This window comes from Neltuma alba, unplaced genomic scaffold, assembly GCF_004799145.2.
Source record: "Neltuma alba isolate B1F8T4 unplaced genomic scaffold, ASM479914v2 tig00006084_pilon, whole genome shotgun sequence".
Lineage (NCBI taxonomy): Eukaryota > Viridiplantae > Streptophyta > Magnoliopsida > Fabales > Fabaceae > Neltuma > Neltuma alba.
The window spans coordinates 22030-39930 of NW_021634342.1; the positions used below are offsets into that span (position 1 = coordinate 22030).

The 17901-nt window shown below is 36.3% G+C and overlaps 4 protein-coding genes across 5 annotated transcripts; 3 read left to right on the top strand and 1 right to left on the bottom strand.

The window, feature by feature from the left end:
* Positions 1–212: 212 nt before the first annotated feature.
* LOC114749534 (trihelix transcription factor ASR3-like) lies at positions 213–2812 on the bottom strand. Its single transcript, XM_028938031.1, has 2 exons — positions 2131–2812; positions 213–917 (listed from the first exon to the last, which is right to left on the bottom strand). The coding sequence occupies exons 1-2, from the start codon at positions 2603–2605 to the stop codon at positions 373–375; spliced, it is 1020 nt and encodes a 339-aa protein (XP_028793864.1). The 5' UTR covers positions 2606–2812; the 3' UTR covers positions 213–372.
* A 2729-nt stretch (positions 2813–5541) lies between these two features.
* Positions 5542–8507, top strand: LOC114749535 (gamma-glutamylcyclotransferase 2-2-like). Of its 2 annotated transcripts, none has more exons than XM_028938034.1 (9): positions 5542–5773; positions 6454–6591; positions 6679–6755; positions 6834–6890; positions 7061–7117; positions 7222–7262; positions 7386–7454; positions 7533–7612; positions 7736–8507. In XM_028938034.1, exons 2-9 carry the CDS (start codon positions 6483–6485, stop codon positions 7915–7917), a joined length of 672 nt encoding a protein of 223 aa, XP_028793867.1. In that variant the 5' UTR covers positions 5542–5773; positions 6454–6482; the 3' UTR covers positions 7918–8507. The 2 variants fall into 2 exon arrangements, with proteins under 2 accessions (XP_028793867.1, XP_028793866.1); XM_028938033.1 differs by having other exon boundaries at positions 6471–6591.
* A 2184-nt stretch (positions 8508–10691) lies between these two features.
* Positions 10692–15337, top strand: LOC114749528 (proteasome subunit beta type-6). The gene is made up of 8 exons (XM_028938022.1): positions 10692–10904; positions 11324–11400; positions 12016–12071; positions 12462–12534; positions 13090–13201; positions 13571–13644; positions 14557–14631; positions 14994–15337. Exons 1-8 carry the CDS (start codon positions 10796–10798, stop codon positions 15123–15125), a joined length of 708 nt encoding a protein of 235 aa, XP_028793855.1. The 5' UTR covers positions 10692–10795; the 3' UTR covers positions 15126–15337.
* Positions 15338–15914: 577 nt separating this feature from the next.
* LOC114749533 (AIG2-like protein D) lies at positions 15915–17863 on the top strand. Its single transcript, XM_028938030.1, has 4 exons — positions 15915–16126; positions 16453–16525; positions 17084–17176; positions 17457–17863. The coding sequence occupies exons 1-4, from the start codon at positions 15990–15992 to the stop codon at positions 17625–17627; spliced, it is 474 nt and encodes a 157-aa protein (XP_028793863.1). The 5' UTR covers positions 15915–15989; the 3' UTR covers positions 17628–17863.
* The last annotated feature ends 38 nt before the right edge of the window (positions 17864–17901 follow it).

The following is a 17901-nucleotide window of genomic DNA, read 5'->3' on the forward strand; positions in this document are numbered from 1 at the left end:
ATAATATTTTTGAAAAAAATTAAATGTTGAAAAGAAAGCACAACAAAAAAAAAAGTATACTTAACGTGTTATACTTATATGCCCCTAGTCATATTAAAAAAGAAAGAAATGCTATACATTGAAAAAAAAAAAAACGGAAACCAAAATAAGGCAAATTAAATTAATGTTATTCCCGTCTAACTTCTTATGGATAGATTATATATAAAATTGCATTTTATGAAAATCTTTCAATACATCACTGCCATGTTAGGAATCTTTCAACGCACTAAATCGATTCATCAGACTAAAACCATGCTGCCGTAGCCCATAGAAGAACGTCCATTCACAAACATAGCAATAACATAGGACAATTAAACGAGCAAATTGTGATGTTTATTTACATTCATGGAGAAGATTGCATAGTTGCTTAAGGGTGTGTGCGAGATCTCCAAGGCTTGCTATGAGCTTGTCTCCCTGACGTCTCGTAAATTCAGTTCGATAGGCCTCAACATTCTGTGAGCAATCTGTCCGACAGTCTGCTGTTTCAGTACTAGTGGCCAGTACCTGTTCCGCCAACTCTTGCAATTTCAAAGCCAACATCTCATCGTTTTCTTCCTTGCCTATTGTCTTGCTTGGCCTTTCCTTAACTTGGGCTTCTTGCAGCTTTCCTTTGGCAAGGCTCTTCACTGACATTTCCATGTCAACCTTTGAAGGTTTTTCTTGTGCATGTTTCGAATTAGCTCTCTCTCGTGCCAAGTCTTTCAAATGATCTTCTTCTACATGATTTTTTTCAGGCTCTTGGCTTTTCTCAGGCCGTTCTTTAACATAGTCTCTTTGATGCCTTCCTTTTGAGAGTTCTAAAGACTCCTCTAAAAGGCAATTCTTAAGCTTTTGCGCATGCCTCTTGGATTTAAACCACCGCCCTTTTCTTTTGGGCCCTAATTTTCAAATTCATAAAAGCTCATCAATGTTGACTTCTAACCATGATGAGACTACTAGATATAAGTGGTAAAAATCCATTTGGGCAACAGACAACTTACTGATGAATGATTTCATTAATTTACTCAATCAAGACAACGTGCATTTACCCATACTCCAGTAGTAGGTTTTCGTAGTGCCTACATAAGCATTTGCTGAAGTGTACGCGTTCATTTGCGATTTAAAATACATACAAGGCAGCTATGCATATCAGATCGATCAGGTTCAGATAATTAAGCTTAAGACGTATTCATACTAGCTACAAGCCTAACGTAAGCACTCGAACACTGCCAGGCCCTACAGCTACAGAGGAAAAATTAAGTAACTAAGGATCCTATCATGCCCTGCTGCCACTAACGAAGGTAAGAAACTATATGTAAGGTGGACAACAGAAATTCTTTGTCACAATGCTCGCTCTTTGAATACATAGAGTAGGTGTCTAACATGCATATAACATTGTTAAAATTCCTCATTTCAATGCTTAATTCAACGCTCACTCGTTAAATACATAAAAACAGACCAGTTCATCCCCCGCCATAATACCAAGGCCAAGGGTGTCCAAATACATATACCACTGCTTATTACTCTAAAACAAGAACAAGAATAAAATTGAAACTCTATGATGAAGAGGCAGCTCAAGACACAAGTAATCAAGTCAACAATTCTGTCAACGTTTGTCAAATAAAAACACGTTAGGATTATCTGTCTTTACAGATGACTGAATCAAAACGATTAGTACTGCGAAACAATAATTAAACTCATCGCATATCAGCTGTAGTTGTCTATCAAATAACCTGAGAGTGAGAGAGCACCGCTAATTTTAGTCATTTTAAGGAGTGCATGTAAACCTGAATTTGAAAGGTCTCCTTATAGTTGTTATTAGGTTATGATAAAAAACGATTACATCTTAGTATGTATGCTGTATGAAATTTTTTTGCTTATGACCATAGTTGCTACGTGGCTCAAGTAAAAGAGTGTTTTGACGAGTAAGCTTTACTACATTTAATGAATAGGGGTCATTCATATTACAAGACTATCTGGTGCATGCCGATTTTATTCTGATAAACATTACCGTAAAAGCAGACAGAGACAATTAAACAATAAGACCTTGACTAAGAAACTCTGTTAGAAAGTCAACAGCAACGATCTTAATCCAAGATAGATTAAGCATACCTGTTTCCTCGATCACATCATCATCAAGCTCCTCAGCCTCTGCTTCGAAATCGCTCTCAGGGTCAGTCCCCCAACGTTCATTTCTTGCTTTGACAAGATCATCAATTGCCTTAAACAATTCATGGTCAAAATTCTCAGGCAAACCAGATTTCTTTGCCCTTTCGCTTTCCAAGGACCAGTACGACTTGCGAGGCGACTTTGACTGCCAGGCCTTAATCTTGCTGTATTCAGCTAGCAAGGAATTCCACTTCGTCCGGCACTGATTCAAGCCCCGCCCAACGTCCAAAACGGCGCAGTTTTCAGCTATCATTTTCCACTGCTGATAAGAGGACAAGGCTCTCAAGCAATCCGCTTCAACAGCAGCAATCTCATTGACGAGTATGAGTGATTCCGTTAAGGTCCAATCCGGAGCTGCCCGAGATCGCGTGCATCGAGAACCAGGAAGAGATTCGCACGCATTTTTCTCCTCCTTCATCTCTAGCACGATTTGTTCCTACTTCTAGCTCACACTCGTTGGATGATTGAATTGCTTCACATTCTATGATTGAACCAAAAACGTCGGACGCATAATAATGGCGAGGTTAAATTAGCATCAAAACAAGAACAAGGAAGGAAAATTTTGAAGCCGGGTCTCTTCTGTCGCGCACGGGAAGAACCGCTAAACCTTTCCCTCGTGTTTTATTGAACCCAGTAAACTCAGCCCATAATGCAGGCTTTGATAACTGGATCTAAAATGACGCATAGGGCTTGCGGCTAAGCCTTGGTTCTAAGAGGACTGGGTTCGCCCATTAGAACGAAGTGTATTTATTCTTTTTTGACCAGAAATGTATGTATTCTTTTAAAAATTATCGTTATGGTTCATGATATAATCTTGTAATATAGATCAAGATTGATGTTCTTTTAAAAATCCTCATCTGATTTTATTTATAAATTACTTTTAATATATTTCATACAAATAAAAAAAATCTTAAATTTTATTAATTTTCATTTAAAATTCAACAACTTTCTAACTTTATCCCTATATATTACATCTCATGTAAATAAAGTCAACACAATAATAAATGAAAGATAAAATTATACATCCATATAAAAATTTCTCTCAATATCCTATAAATAAGATCAAAAAGTATTTTTTTTCTCTACCTTATAAATAGGATTAGAGGAGTATGTTTTTTTTAACATAAGGATGAGTTTGTGGGCTCAGTCCTAATCCTGATAATAAAGACTTTGGTTATGACCCTAAGCCCATTACAGGTAGCCGGGCCTATTTCTTAGCTCCATAGAGAGGTGACCCGGCATACACGAGGTTGGGTGAAGACTGAAGAGGTAGCTCTCGTGTCGTGGTGTTATTGTTCCGTTATGGGACCTTTGATTAAGGGATGTTTAGATGAAAACTACATTATAACTTTAAAAATAATTTTATGGTATACTTTTCTGATCATAAATATAAGACTGATTTTACAATGTAATTTACACTATAAAATGGGTCTTATATTTAGAGTTGGAGGTACAAAGTAAATATGTAGAAGAGTTTGTCTGGATTATAAAAAAAAAATTTTAAAAAAATATTTTAAAATGTTTCCAGATACCCCCTTAATCACAAGTCACGACCCATCATGTGTCACTTAAATATTCTCAATTAAGTAGAAAACAAATTCCAACTCATCTGGATCCTAATTAGATCTCCAATGTCCACTCCTTTCCTCCACTGTTGTTAAGCATATTACCTAATCCTCCTCTAAAGGCTGACATGAAGTGGACCCCTCCTGTTAGAAATACCCCAGAGATCGATTCTGATTGTGCTTTTAGCTCAGAAAACAAGTTGGTCGCCTCTGTTTTCTTGGTCAGAGACTCAAACGAAATGTTGCTTGATAGAAAAGCTAGGATTACTGCTGCTGATTCTGCACTAATGGCGGAAGGAATTGCTCTTAATGATGCAGTGGAGTACTCAATTGAAAATCAAATTGATGACGTGCAATTTGAATCAGACAATCAAATTCTTGTCAGCTTTATTAATACTCAACAGGACCTTCCAGACTGGAGATGTGCTGCTATCCTTGATAATATTTTGGAATCAAGGAAAATGTTTAGGAACCATGTGGTTAAATGGATTCTTAGAGAAGCTAATGCTGCCCTTGATTGGCTTGCCAAGGCTATGCTGGATGGGTCAAGCCCAGAGGATTGGGTTTGGAGACTGCCCGCTCCTTTTTTGAAAATTTTGCATCATGATGCTAATGGGGTTAATGTTGATCCAGGATAGTTACCGGTATTTGCATGTTTTTAGTTCGTTTTGACAATTTTATTTTCTTTCTTTGTTTCATTTTGCTTGTACGTGAGACTTGGTTCTTCTCTTGATTAAATGAAATGGAGATATTCTGGCAAAAAAAAAAAAAAATCTTCTCCTCGCTGTCATGTGTTAAATTCGATTCCATTCCGTTCTAGAACCATGCCCACTATTTCGGATGTGCGCCGGTGACATTCTGATTCTTCTGTCCAGGTTCAATGAATCTTTTGTTTTGTTTTTTCACTTTATTATCTCCCAAAGCCGTGGGAGGTGGCGGCCACATCGAAGCGCATCCGCAAGCCCATGTCTCTCACCTACCTATCACCGGATGAGATCGTCGGCTCCCATTGCTACTCTTTTTTTTTTTTTTTTCAATAACTAAAATAAGTATTTTTTTTATTAAAGGCAATTCTATTCGAAACACTATCAGACACTAAATGTAAATATTTCTCTCAGTTACAATTCGAACTTTAGTTCGTCACATTGTGAGGGATTAGTTCTTTTCATTAAATCCAACTCCCGTTGATTGTTACTTTCAGATAATCTCCAAACCCAAAAAAAACAGATAAATGAAAATAGTTTTTTTCAAAATAAACGCGCAAGATTTTTCCCCATTAGAATATAAAATTTTAGCCTGTAAAGCACTCATTTTTTTTAGCAATACACCATGCGCTCTTAAAAAATTTGTCTAATTATCTATGAATTATGAATTTGAATCAATTGTTATTAATTACTACTCATAGTTTTAAATATAAGAGTTAGATAACTAATTTAAAAATATTAAAAAATAATTAATTAAGTTGATTATTTGTAACAAATGTATATCTTAACTATTCTCTTTAATTATGTATAGCAACTATTCCCTTAAAATCAATTGAAATATTTCAAAAAAAAATTATGAATTTGAAAAATAAAATGAATTAAGATTGACCAAAGTTAACTCCTCAGTTAGCTCTTATATTAATTAGTGGAGTTAATATTAATTAACCGGATGAAATTTGGTTGTAATTGTCGGATAATCACGTCAATGATTAAATGATTAAATTAGTTGGCATAATAAAATAGCAATGGGAGGCATGCGTGACGCATGAATCATGCATGACATGTCTGGCACACTATAAAAATCGGAAGCCCTCCTTCTCCAATGCCTCATCCCATCGCCTGTTCGGGTAGCAACCATTCCAAAGGAGAGAGAGAGGGGAAGAGGGAAACAATCACAACTCAATCTGGCAAGCTAAACCCTAATTGTTTAGCATTCCTCCCACTGTTTCTCTCTTTCTTGCCATCGCCATATCTCGTCCTGTCATTTGGATCCATCGGAGATTGCTCTAGCTCTTCCTTTCTCTTCCGGATCTTAGTGTAAGAATCTACCTGTTTTTTTCAATGTTGCATTCTCGTTTTCCGTATGCTTCTCGTATTGTTATTTAGTATCTAAGGAGACACGCAATGGTGATTATTGATTGTATTTATGCATCGCTTAACGGGCGGGAAAAAACCGGGAAAAACGTGGGAATGATCCCCATTTTTACGTCTGAATTTGTTAAAGGAAATTAGCCCATACCTAATTAAGTACGTAGTGATTGGGTACATATCAGCTGAGTTTTTCCTCCTTCAATGCTTGTTTAAAATTGATGCTTTACTTTTAAGTCATTAGCTCCCTTTTTGGTATGGCCAGCACAGTAGACTATGAAATTTTTTGTTTAGGCGCTCTTGTGAACCCTACCGGTTCGCTTTGCGTTTTGTTTTGTTGTATATGTCACTGCCGCTTTTACTTATGGTCGCTGTGGGAAGGAGGTCGACGGAATGCCATAGAAATTGGAAGCTGAACTCGGGGTTATAGAGTTTAGTGTTTTTCAAAGTCAGGACTTTTATGTTAAAATTGCAAACGGGGAAAAGGATTGTAAATACTGGGGCTTCCCCTGTTTTTCGTTTTATCCAAATCACACTTATATTAAATTTTTTCCTGCGAAAGATCAAATGCTCTCATTATCTGCTTAAAGCATATCTTCTTTCATGCCGGTGAATTGTATTGATTATAGTGTGGATTCTTCCTCAGAATTTTACAGCCATGGTGTTTTGGGTTTTTGGCTATGGTTCACTTGTGTGGAACCCGGGATTTGAATATGATGAGAAAGTCATTGGTTTCATAAAGGGCTACAGACGCGTCTTTGATCTAGGTAAGGCTCTTAAGGTTTTTATGTACATACCATCATAATCTTACTCAGCTTTTACCACTGCTTAGGCATCTCCTTTACTTATTGCAGCATGCATTGACCACCGAGGTACACCTGAAAACCCCGCAAGGACTTGCACATTGGAAGAGAAAGAAGGGGCCCTTTGCGTAAGGATCTATTTTATTGCTCAAGAGTCAGGATTGGTTTCCCCCCCGCCTTTTATGACTTCTTTAATCTCTTTACAGTGGGGTGCTGCTTATTGTGTTCGTGGAGGCCCTCAAAAGGAAAAATTAGCTATGCAGGTATCTGGTTTCATTGATGCAATCTCTAGAATTAACTCTTAAGTATTCATCTTCTCGTATGAAATAAATGAGGCAGGAGGCACTATAATAAGCTCGGCATTTTTCAATGACTTAGTTCAGCTATTTCTTCTTTTAATATCATTTTCCCCTCATTCCTGTCATTCACGCAGTATTTGGAGCGAAGGGAATGTGAATATGATCAAAAGACTCTCGTAGACTTCTACGAGGTGAGATTTTCAATAGTTAGCCAGAAATCATAATTGCCTAACCATTATAATTATTATTATTTTTATTTAGATTTAGATTTGCTGCTAATTTGTGATTTTTGTAGGAAACTAATGCACTGCACCCAGCTTTAACTGGAGTGATCGTGTAAGTTATCATGGATTGCCTATCAGTTTTATTTCTTTATCTTCAACAGGGCCCCGTTAAAATTTCACGCCATCGGTTTGTTCTGAAGACGAATCTACTGACATACTCATTTCTACAATCCAGATTCACATCAACACCAGACAAATCAAACAAATATTACCTGGGACCTGCCCCACTGGGTGACATGGCAAGGTATATTGCTGTTTCCCCCGTTTATGTGTAAATGCTACCTTTCCCTTTTGGTTTATCTGATGTCTGGAGATCATTCAGGCAAATAGCAACTGCTTGTGGCCCTTGCGGGAACAACAGGGACTATATTTTCCTTCTAGAAAAGGCCATGCATGATATTGGTGAGTTTCATCTAGGTCTAGTGCTTGCATTGACAATCCCCCCCCCCCGGGTGTCTACATGCAAAAGGGGAAGAGAATTTGTTGGTCTATGCTTGTTTGATGAGTTTTGGTCATGATTTGCAGGCCATGAGGATGACATGGTGATAGAGCTTGCAAATGAAGTGAGGAATGTAATTGAAGATATGAAGAGTGTAATAACCAGGGAAAAGTTGGTTGGGCCGGGACAACTGCCATACCCTCACGACCCTATACCTGCCCTTCAAGTGCAGCCACTACCAGAACCGATTGCCCTCGACTCCTTGTGATTGCTGATTCATTCCCTAGCTTAACTCTACATAGTAGAGCCCCTAACCATTGTATTTTCTTCTACCAACCCTTTCATTTTATAACGTAGAGCAGTTCCAGTTCCACTCCATCCTCGAGTAGCCACAGCCTAATCATGCAACTTGAAGCTATTTAGCTATAGTGAATAGCTCCACGTATAATCACATGCCAAAAATCAACATGACATTAGAGCCTAACAGAGATTCAAGAACGTTGCCAAAAGAAAAGGGCAGTCCATCAATTAAGTAGCTTAAACTATAGCACCAAATACAATCATATACAGAACTCAACACCCCGGCCCTCCCCTTTTTTTTGTTTTTATTTTTTAATTAGTTTCGTTAGCTTATCCTACTTGCAGCCATTCTCTCCAAATATATTGCTTAGGTCAGATTAACCCACCTCCTGGCAGTGGGTGTACTGATTTGAAGATGTTCTGCTCAATCTATTTATGATGCCATAACTGAAAGATTATGGCGGCATGTGTCATTCTACAGCAATAATAGAACTAGAACTTCTGTTTCGCTTACTAGTCTATCACCCCGCATATCATTATATCATTATATTATGAAGTACCCTGAGACTCGCAATTTCTGCATGATTATCTCCACCACGGCGTAGGACTTCAGGTCGTCGGTTCTGATTCAGTTCAGAGTATTGTTGCGAAGGCTACTACTAGCTAGATAGTCACTTGTCTTTTCTTTGTTTTCTAGCTTATCAAAAAAAAAAAAATCTTTCACATGTCCCGAAAAGAAAAACCAACCATAAATTGCATAGCTAACTTCTAAGATGTAGCAAACCTCGCACCGTCATCCAAAATTCACAGTAAGAATGCGAGTCGCGTAAGGATTCGACTGAATTAATTGATCCACCCCCCTACTTTAGAAGTCATCATTTATTATCATTTTCCTCATTGGTTATCAAGAGGGTTTGGGCTGTTGATTATCTTTGTTTTTGTCCCTTTTTTTTGTTTTTGTTTTTAGTGAAAGTACTTCTCTTCTCAGATTAGAGGGGAAAAACACTTCAAGCCATCCTTAGTTCCCTGTAATATGCTGCATTAGATTACAAGTATCCAAATTATTGAAGTGAAGGGAAGTATCCAAATTCTTCTATTCAGTCATTCACACTAAAGCAAATTCATGCTTAATCACGACAACGTTTATATAAAGCTAATTAGAAGGCGGTGGAAGGATCAATAATAAGAATAAGAAGGGATCAGCTGTTTCACCGCCCTTCTAACATCCCAAAACTAGATAAGTTTTACTAATCTCACCAGCAGCTTGCCCTCTCATCTGAACTTTACCGTATCAGTTTGTAGTTACACACTACAAACTAGAACTCACATTTAAGATATTTATATTTCCATACCACTAACACCCCCCCTCTAAGAGTATAAATATTAGACTTGTATGATGGAAGCAATATATAATCGTAGGCATCACCGCGGCAGCCCAAAAAGCACAACTTGAGGAAACAGTTTTTTTTTGTGAATTAATTTGAGATGAAATTTATTAAGAAGTTTTTCATGACTAAAATAAAATATTATACTACCTCCGCTTTTTAATATATATTTTATCTCTCATATTTACACATTTTTTTCGAAAGTAACCCTTCTAACAATAATAGTTTTAGTCAATACACTTGATTAGCAAGGATATTTTAGGAAAGACAACACCTATTTAGGACAAATAACTAACTCAACTTACTTCTTTAATCTCTTCAAATTAGTCAACTGGGTCTTATAATTAGGACCGGAGGTAGTATAAAGCTAATAGGATAAAAATACATTTTTATGTTTAGAACAAAAGGCGTTGACCTAGTTTCCTTCCGAACTCAATGCAGAAGGGCAAGAAAACAGAAAACATGGACAATATTGCGAATATTGATGTCTATTTACCTTTCCTCTTCAATTTCACTAAGTAACTTTTACTACCTCCACCATCTATTACCTTTTCACTATCTATTTAATCTTGTAACTCACCTCCATTCACATTTATGAGATTGATTATCCACTATTTGTCATTTAAGGATAATTATAACCTATGTGTAAGACTATGCTTATACATAGTGGATGTCATTTGTGTTGTAGTACAAGTAAGAAATACAATAGTCTTTTCATTCTCTTGCAAGATTGTCAAACTCACGAGTTTAAACAAACTTATGAGAATGAGATAAACTCGGATAGTAAACTCGAATCGTAAACTCGTAAGAGTTTACTTTTATTAATAAATTAGTATTAAAAGTATATAATCAAATAATTAATATATAAAAATAGAACAATTTCATTTAAATATATTTTAAATTTAAATAATTAAAATTATATCTATCAATGATCATAATTTATTATATTCAACAAAGAAATTTTTATAAAATTCATATATAAAATCACTAAACATAATCAAATCTAAAACTTAGTTCAAGTTTAAAAGCAAGTTGACACAATTTTATAAGTTTAAAACGTAAAAAATGGTAAACTCAGTAAATAAACTTGTAAGTTTAATTGAATTTACAGTTATTACGAGTTTAAGAGTAAATCAACACGATTTTATTAACTAAAAATATAAAAACGTTAAACTCGGAGAGCGAGTTTGACAATAATGTTTTTTTGTCTTCATTTTTCTCTATTATACCTTTGTGGTTTCGTTTTGGTTCCATTAAAAAATGACAAAGTTTATTTAATTATTTAAAGGGGAAAAAAAACTTGCGTGGCAAGTCAAGGCTATCGACTGGGCTTTTCATTTTCCTCTTTTCCCGATTACTGCAATCATCATTGTTTGGCGACTCGATCTCAGTCTTGGTGTTAGGGCTTCGCGCGATTCCACCTCTTATTCTTCTTCTGCGTTTGTTGTTCCGGGGCTACGCATGGATCACAACCTAGATTTCAACGCTCCTCATTCGATGGGGACGACCATCATCGGTGTCACTTACAACGGTGGTGTTGTTCTCGGCGCCGACTCCCGAACTAGCACTGGTAGGCTCATCTACTGCGTGGTCTTTTATTTTTTGTTATCTTCATAATCTATTTTATTTAGCTGCAGTAGCGGTCAGCAGATTAGGAGTTGAGTTTGGGGTTGATATGGTGGCTTGTCTGAGAATCAGGGAGCGCCCAGCTACAAATTCATATTCGTACTCGTAGTATCTTTAGCTTATCATGAATTTTGGGTTTTTTTTTTTCTTCCTTGATGTTAGCTGCAATGCGTTTCCCTTTTAACACTGTTGCCTCATTGGGCTTTTCTACCGTCCATTGTGGAATGTGGAAGCTTATTATGGGAATTTTTCTATTTTCTTTTTGAATAAACCCTGGAAAATATTGTTCGTAATAGGATTCTTCCTTTTCTGGTCATTTTTGGGGCTGAGTGTTCGTTCTATTTCATACCACCATTTTTGCAGGGGTATATGTTGCAAATCGGGCTTCTGACAAAATTACACAACTGACAGATAATGTCTATGTTTGTCGCTCGGGATCGGTAGCACTCTTCCTATTTCAAGATTCTTGCTAGTTATTTTATTGGTTGATTTGTTATCTGATGTTTTGCTTCACTTACTCTTTATTGTTGGATTCAACTTGGTTTGCTGTTTTAAATCTAGAATAATATGCAGTTTCAAATATTCTTGCAATCAATTATCTGGACAAGAGGTAGCAAGTATGTATTTTCTAATAATAAGGTGACAGGAATTGTATGGGTGTTTACAAAGACTGTACCATCGTCATATTATTATTGAACAACCATATTATTCTTATCAAGCAGATGCGACATAAATATTATGACGGTTTAGAGCTATGATTAACCAGTTTTACCTAGGTCTGGCTTTTATAAATTCAATGTGTTGGTGGATAACTGTGCTTTTGGCTGTTTAATAATGTTAGTGAATGCTTAGATCCTCATTCTTCTGCGCATTCTGTTTCTACTTTTTATAATTTACCCCTGGGCATATATCTTTTCAGCTTATAGATATTAACATTTTGGGGAAGATTGGAAATTGAATGATCCAGTATTATTTTCTCTCATTCTTTTGGTTATTAGTTCTAACCTTGACTCTGTCTCTTCATTAAGGCTGATTTATTTATTAACCTTTTTCAGGCCGCAGATTCACAGATTGTGTCTGATTATGTCCGCTACTTCCTTCACCAACACACGTTAGTGAATCCAACTCCTATTTATACTAATAGAATATTATGAAGTTTGAAATAAAGGTTTGGCCTTTTGGGTTATATGGATGAACAAACATTATTCAAGTTAGTTGCTTGGAGGCTCCTTTCCTCGATGGCCTGTTTGATTTTCTTATTACATGAAATGTTTCCTTTAAATTGGATAATGTCACTCCTGTACTTTCAAAGTGTCTTGGTTTTTTTTTTTTGGTTGTAATTTAATGTATTTTCTATGCACTGTCCCTCAGGCTTATATACTCTCATGTTAATGTTTCTATTGACCATATAATATTTTTTCCCGATGTTAATTCTTTGCTTATTGCAATTTTTATGGCTCTAGCTTTGTTGCTCTCATTGCTAGTTTCCCTTTTTGTACAGAGTACAGCTTGGACAACCTGCTACTGTCAAAGTGGCTGCAAACCTTGTCCGCCTTCTATCCTATAACAACAAGGTCCAATTTTAAGATTTTTATCTTTTTTGTTGGGAATATATTGCTGAGTTTCTCACAAGAATTGAATTAGCTGATTGCTGGGAATAGTTGATTAAAAGTGTACTCGCCTCATAAGAAATTTACAATGCAATCTTCGTATTGATAATGAATAATTCTGACTCTCTTGCCTTCATAGTCGATCATAGATTATATGTTTCCTACAAGATGGAAGATATCTAGCCTTTCTAGTTGCTTTCCCCCCGCCTTTTGTGCATGCGTGCTATGTTTTTTTTTTTTTTTGGGGGGGGGGTGATGTTTATTATGCTTTCTTGTACTGTCATATAGTATAATCTGAATGTTTCATGTCTTGTGACATTATGATAGTAATTGTGATGTCATAAAAGGTGTTAAGTTTCAGACGAGGTGGTAGAGAAATATAAATTCTGCTATTATGAGAGGAATATGAGATAACTGTGTTAGATTGACGGAGTTCTATCTTTTTAGGGTTTCTTGAACAGTTGAACTCATAGGCTATTTTATTATCTGGTTTTGCTGAAAATCTATTATTATTGACAGAATTTTTTAGAGACTGGCTTAATTATTGGTGGATGGGACAAATATGAAGGGGGTCAAATTTATGCAGTTCCTTTGGGGGGAACAATAGTACAGCAGCCTTTTGCTATTGGAGGTAATTTAACATTAACGTTGTGATCAAATGCAATTACCATCATAATTTGTGCGTGTGGTTATGCACTTAAACATGGTACCTGTTCTACCTTGGTTTGTTATCATCATTTGACCTGGTATAGTTCTTGTTTAGTGATGGAATTTTCTGGCAGAGATTACCAGTTTTGAAATTCTTGCCTTCAAATGTTTAATTGTATTATTTTGCCCATTGTATATATCAAGCTGAAAATCCTTGTCCCCAATTGTGTGTTGGCGTTTTTCACTTTGTATACATCTTTCTTTAATTCTTTGTCCGTTTCAAGTACTGCTTTTTTGTTAGATGCTTAGAATTTTTTTAATCCAGCTATGATTGATATGATGTGTTTGACAGGATCTGGCTCAAGTTACTTGTATGGTTTTTTTGACCAAGCATGGAAAGAAGGAATGACCAAGGATGAAGCAGAGGTATGGGTGTTGGTTTTTGCCAGTGCCTGCGTAAAACTAAATGAATAAGTTAACCTAAATCACTGCCGTGGTTCCTAAATTTTGAGCCAAGTATTGATTTTGTCCCAAAAGTTTTATTTGGTTCAATTTTGTCCTACCTTGTTTCAAGTTCCGATGTTATATCAACCTATTGGATCCATCAACCTAAATGGTGGAAATTACATACCTGTTACTTCTTCGTGTCTATGTAGCATTCTAATAGTCAAATATTCTTCCTTGCTTTTTGTTCTTTTATTTTCCTTCTCCCTTTTTCTCTTCATCCTCAAAGAAGTTTGAGAGGAGGAAATGACCATGGATGCGGGGCATGGTAGGAGATTAACTGGGACAATTAGACATTTGACCATCATTCCTTAGCCATGATGTTCTCTCCCCAAATTAACGTGTGTCCATAAAAGTATTCAGGCAATGCTCCATCGAGCAGCACAAGATAGGCAGTCGACTGAGTGTTGTGTGGTCGTTAATCTCTTGCATCTGATCTGAAAATGTAGGGAATAAGAGAAGGGGAAGAAAGAGAAAGAATGCTTGACCATTAGAATGTCATGTATGCTTGACGATAAGTCAGCAGGGCAGTTATTGCTGCTTAATAGGAAAACATTAAACCTTTTTTAGTAATGAGAATTGGAGTTACTGAAACTACTGAGATGAATTTGAAACCTGACTCAGACATCAGGGACAAACCACATTTTAGCCGAGCTGTAAAGCAAATAGCCAAATAGAACAATTGGACAGGATTTTTTGAGTCATTATTGAGTGCTACATTAGTTAGTCACCTTATCATTCATGATTTGGGGACTTGCACGATTAAATTCTTTCATTTTCGGTGATTTTTTCTAGAGTTTTGTTGCTAATGGTTTTTTTGTGCCTTAATGACAGGAATTAGTAAGAAAGGCAGTTTCACTGGCTATCGCACGTGATGGGGCAAGTGGTGGTGTTGTCCGCACTGTGATTGTTAGTATTTTCTTCCTTATTCTTTCTTGTGGAAAATGCACATGCAATTGCTATCAGGTCCTTTCACCCAAATGATAATTATGAATTTTCAATAATAATATAACTAGGATTAAGCTTCATAGATAAACGCTATTCACTTGTGTTTTAATTCTCAGAAGTTACGTGCTTATTTATCAATGCAAAATATAAATGATACGAGGCAGTTTGATTGATTTTGTAGATTTTGTATAGTGTATGGTACTCATGGTTGGTTATATTTTTAGTGAAATGGAATGAACAATTTGATAGTAATATCTAAGATCATTTGGTTTTGTGATTACGTTGGAAAATCACGTAATCTTATTTCCCTGTTTGCTGTGTAGATAAATTCCGAAGGAGTGACAAGGAACTTCTACCCGGGAGACAAACTTCCTCTGTGGCATGAGGAGCTGGAACCACAGAATTCTCTGTTGGACATTCTTAGCACTCCAAGTCCTGAGCCCATGGACGTATAGGGCCTTTGTCACGCGACTTGCTTTCTGTGCTATGTTTGGAACCGACTGTATACTTGCAATATGCTTATATATTATCGCTTGACAATTTTTTTCAAGAGACAATTATGATAAAAGGATTATTAGTTCTTTAACAGCTAATGAGTTGTGGAGAATTCCTTGTATAATTATTGCTTCTAAAACTTTCGAAGGACCGAATTTTTCCCTTGTTCAAACTAAGAAGCCGAACAGTCATTCGAATTACTTGGATGTAGGGGCCGAATTTAATGAATTATTTTTACCAACAGACACATCAAAATAATTCCTTATGGCAGAAAGCCCAAATAATTACTGATATTTATATGGGACCTGATGCCTAATATAGAACAGCTAGGGAGAGTTTTATCCCGAAAGTTAAAAAGGGGTGGTGGGGGAGAGAGGGTATGTGCTTGGTCCCAGAATCTTGGAATGCCATTTCTGTCCAGGTAAAATGTACAAGTTGATTTTAACTTATAATTATTAATTATTAAATATCATTAAAGTATTCCTTCGCCATCCGATTTTAAGATTAAAATTGTATATAAGTTGAAGTGAGTGTAAAAGATACATTAGCACCTATTTACTTTTATTATTGGTATAAAGAACATCATTTATTAATTATTACCAAAAAAATAAAAAAAGAACATTGCTGGCAAAAAAAGAAGTAATTAAAGAACATTGATGACGGCTATAGAATTGGTCAGATAAATAGAATAAAAAGAAGTGAACTCCATCCTCACCTCAGCGCCCTCTTTAAAATCTAATTATAATAATTTTATTTTATCCTATGAGACCTGCGATTGATTGAGCTTAAAAGTGCAGAGAAGCAGCGGGAGTGAATTAGAGAAGATGAGTGCGGTTAGTTCTGTCAGCATTCCGAATCAGTTCCACAACGTCTTCGTCTATGGCAGTCTCTTAGCCGACGACGTCGTTCAAGTCCTTCTCAAGCGCGTTCCTCCTTCTGCCCCTGCCACCCTGCCCGACCAGTTTGTCTATCTCTCCCTCTCTCATCAATTTGATTACTGATTTGAAACTTTTTGTACGATCGGCCACTTTAGTTTCCTATCTACATAAATAGCGTGGGAATTCTAATCAAGGAAATTCAAAATGCTTGAACCACCGGTCTCCTATTCACAAGTTATCAACGATGGTGCTGCTCCATCCTTGGAGCGCAACCCTTCGAGACTTTCCCTTTTTATGTCTCCCTATGGGAACCACAATGTTTGATCTTAGGGGTTTGGGCATTTGATCACTTTTTTTCCATCGTTTATGTTCTTGGGACTGTTAACTTAGTTGTTGATTTGACTTGCAGTCATAGATTTAGCATCAAAGGTCGTGTTTATCCCGCTATTCTGCCTGTGGAGGATAAGAAAGTCACTGGAAGGGTCTGTAATATCCCTGACCTTATTAACGTCAATGTATTGGTTTAGTCATAACTTATACGATCCGGAAATACTTGCTTATGCATCTTCGTATAGGCATCACTTAATACCTGAATCTCCCGAGCTAGCCATCTATCTACGTCCTGTTCAGTAGTTTTTCATCATTTCCTTGTTTTGAATGGAAACCTACGTTGTTCTCACATTGCTGACCATATCTATAAATTTTAAGCTTGGATGTATAGAAGCAACATCTTACTCCGAGTTAGGTTAAAATCTGATCTTGCAAGAAATAAATACGTCCTAACTGATTGCAACGTTTTATCTCCATAGCTTACGAGCAAATCTGATCTCGTGCCTGTGTAAAATTATTGAAGGTGCAAGAAAATACATACGTCCTAAGTCACTGTTTATCCTTTTCCTTTCTTATGTATGGCATGGTTGTGGAGTTATGTGATACATTCCCTGTTTCATTAGTTTCTCTTTTCTCACCGACAATTGTTCAAACAGCATGTGGGGTGGTCATCTTGAGTAACTCATTCCTTTTCCTTTCTTTCTGGTCAGGTCCTGCAAGGCATCTCAGATTTGGAATTATTTATTTTGGACGAGTTTGAGGATATTGAATATGAAAGAAGTGATGTTCATGTTTATTTGAAGGCAAGTTTGACAGTATCTAAAACAATTTTCTTTCTCCTTCTCAGCATCATTGCATATTTGCATTACAAGTTGCATTAATCAACCTAAGAACAAATGAAGAAAAAGACTGAAGGACAGATTGAATAGGGTATAGGTCCACAAAGTGGGTCAACAAATTTGAATCAAAATTTTAATTGATGAGTGAGGACGGTGTGGCTATTTATATATCCCAAATTTAACATATAAATACACTGCATCTGTGCTGTTGGGAAAATACTAATAAAAAAGACAATAATTGCAGGATAATTCTGAAAAGTTACAAGCTCATACTTACATTTGGAGCAACAAAAGCGACCCAAACGTGTATGGAGATTGGGATTTTGAGGTGAGCAGCCAAGCTTTATTTTTGAAATTATTGAAAATTACAAAATTGATCCCAGTCTCTATCTTTAAAGTTTTAGAACATAATTGAATGGCTACACAACCAGGAAAAAGATACAGGTCAGTTGTGGTTGCCTTCTTTCAAACCTTACATAATATGCGAAGTGACTAGCAAGATTTGGAGTTTCAGAGCATTCATGAAATGTTTCTCACTTCAATGTCTGTGTTGTTTTCTTGCTCATGAAAATTGGACGGTGTTTTTAAATAAATGTTTGACATTCCTTTTAAGTTTTTCCTCATATTTTCCTATAGTTTTAGGTGGGAAAGTTTTTCAGATCTGTTAAACACTGTCACAATTTATTGTT

Bases quoted from the DNA above. Each gene is read 5' to 3' on its own strand.
- LOC114749535 (XM_028938034.1), top strand. From the start codon at position 6,483: ATGGTGTTTTGGGTTTTTGGCTATGGTTCACTTGTGTGGAACCCGGGA. The intron at 6,756-6,833 runs GTAAGGATCTAT...ATCTCTTTACAG, and splicing joins AGAAAGAAGGGGCCCTTTGC to TGGGGTGCTGCTTATTGTGT. The intron at 7,455-7,532 runs GTATATTGCTGT...GAGATCATTCAG, and splicing joins CCACTGGGTGACATGGCAAG to GCAAATAGCAACTGCTTGTG.
- LOC114749528 (XM_028938022.1), top strand. From the start codon at position 10,796: ATGGATCACAACCTAGATTTCAACGCTCCTCATTCGATGGGGACGACC. The intron at 12,072-12,461 runs GTTAGTGAATCC...CTTTTTGTACAG, and splicing joins TACTTCCTTCACCAACACAC to AGTACAGCTTGGACAACCTG. The intron at 13,202-13,570 runs GTAATTTAACAT...TGTGTTTGACAG, and splicing joins GCAGCCTTTTGCTATTGGAG to GATCTGGCTCAAGTTACTTG.
- LOC114749533 (XM_028938030.1), top strand. From the start codon at position 15,990: ATGAGTGCGGTTAGTTCTGTCAGCATTCCGAATCAGTTCCACAACGTC. The intron at 16,526-17,083 runs GTCTGTAATATC...CTTTCTGGTCAG, and splicing joins ATAAGAAAGTCACTGGAAGG to GTCCTGCAAGGCATCTCAGA. The intron at 17,177-17,456 runs GCAAGTTTGACA...CAATAATTGCAG, and splicing joins ATGTTCATGTTTATTTGAAG to GATAATTCTGAAAAGTTACA.
- LOC114749534 (XM_028938031.1), bottom strand. From the start codon at position 2,605: ATGAAGGAGGAGAAAAATGCGTGCGAATCTCTTCCTGGTTCTCGATGC. The intron at 918-2,130 runs GTATGCTTAATC...TTTGAAAATTAG, and splicing joins TGATGTGATCGAGGAAACAG to GGCCCAAAAGAAAAGGGCGG.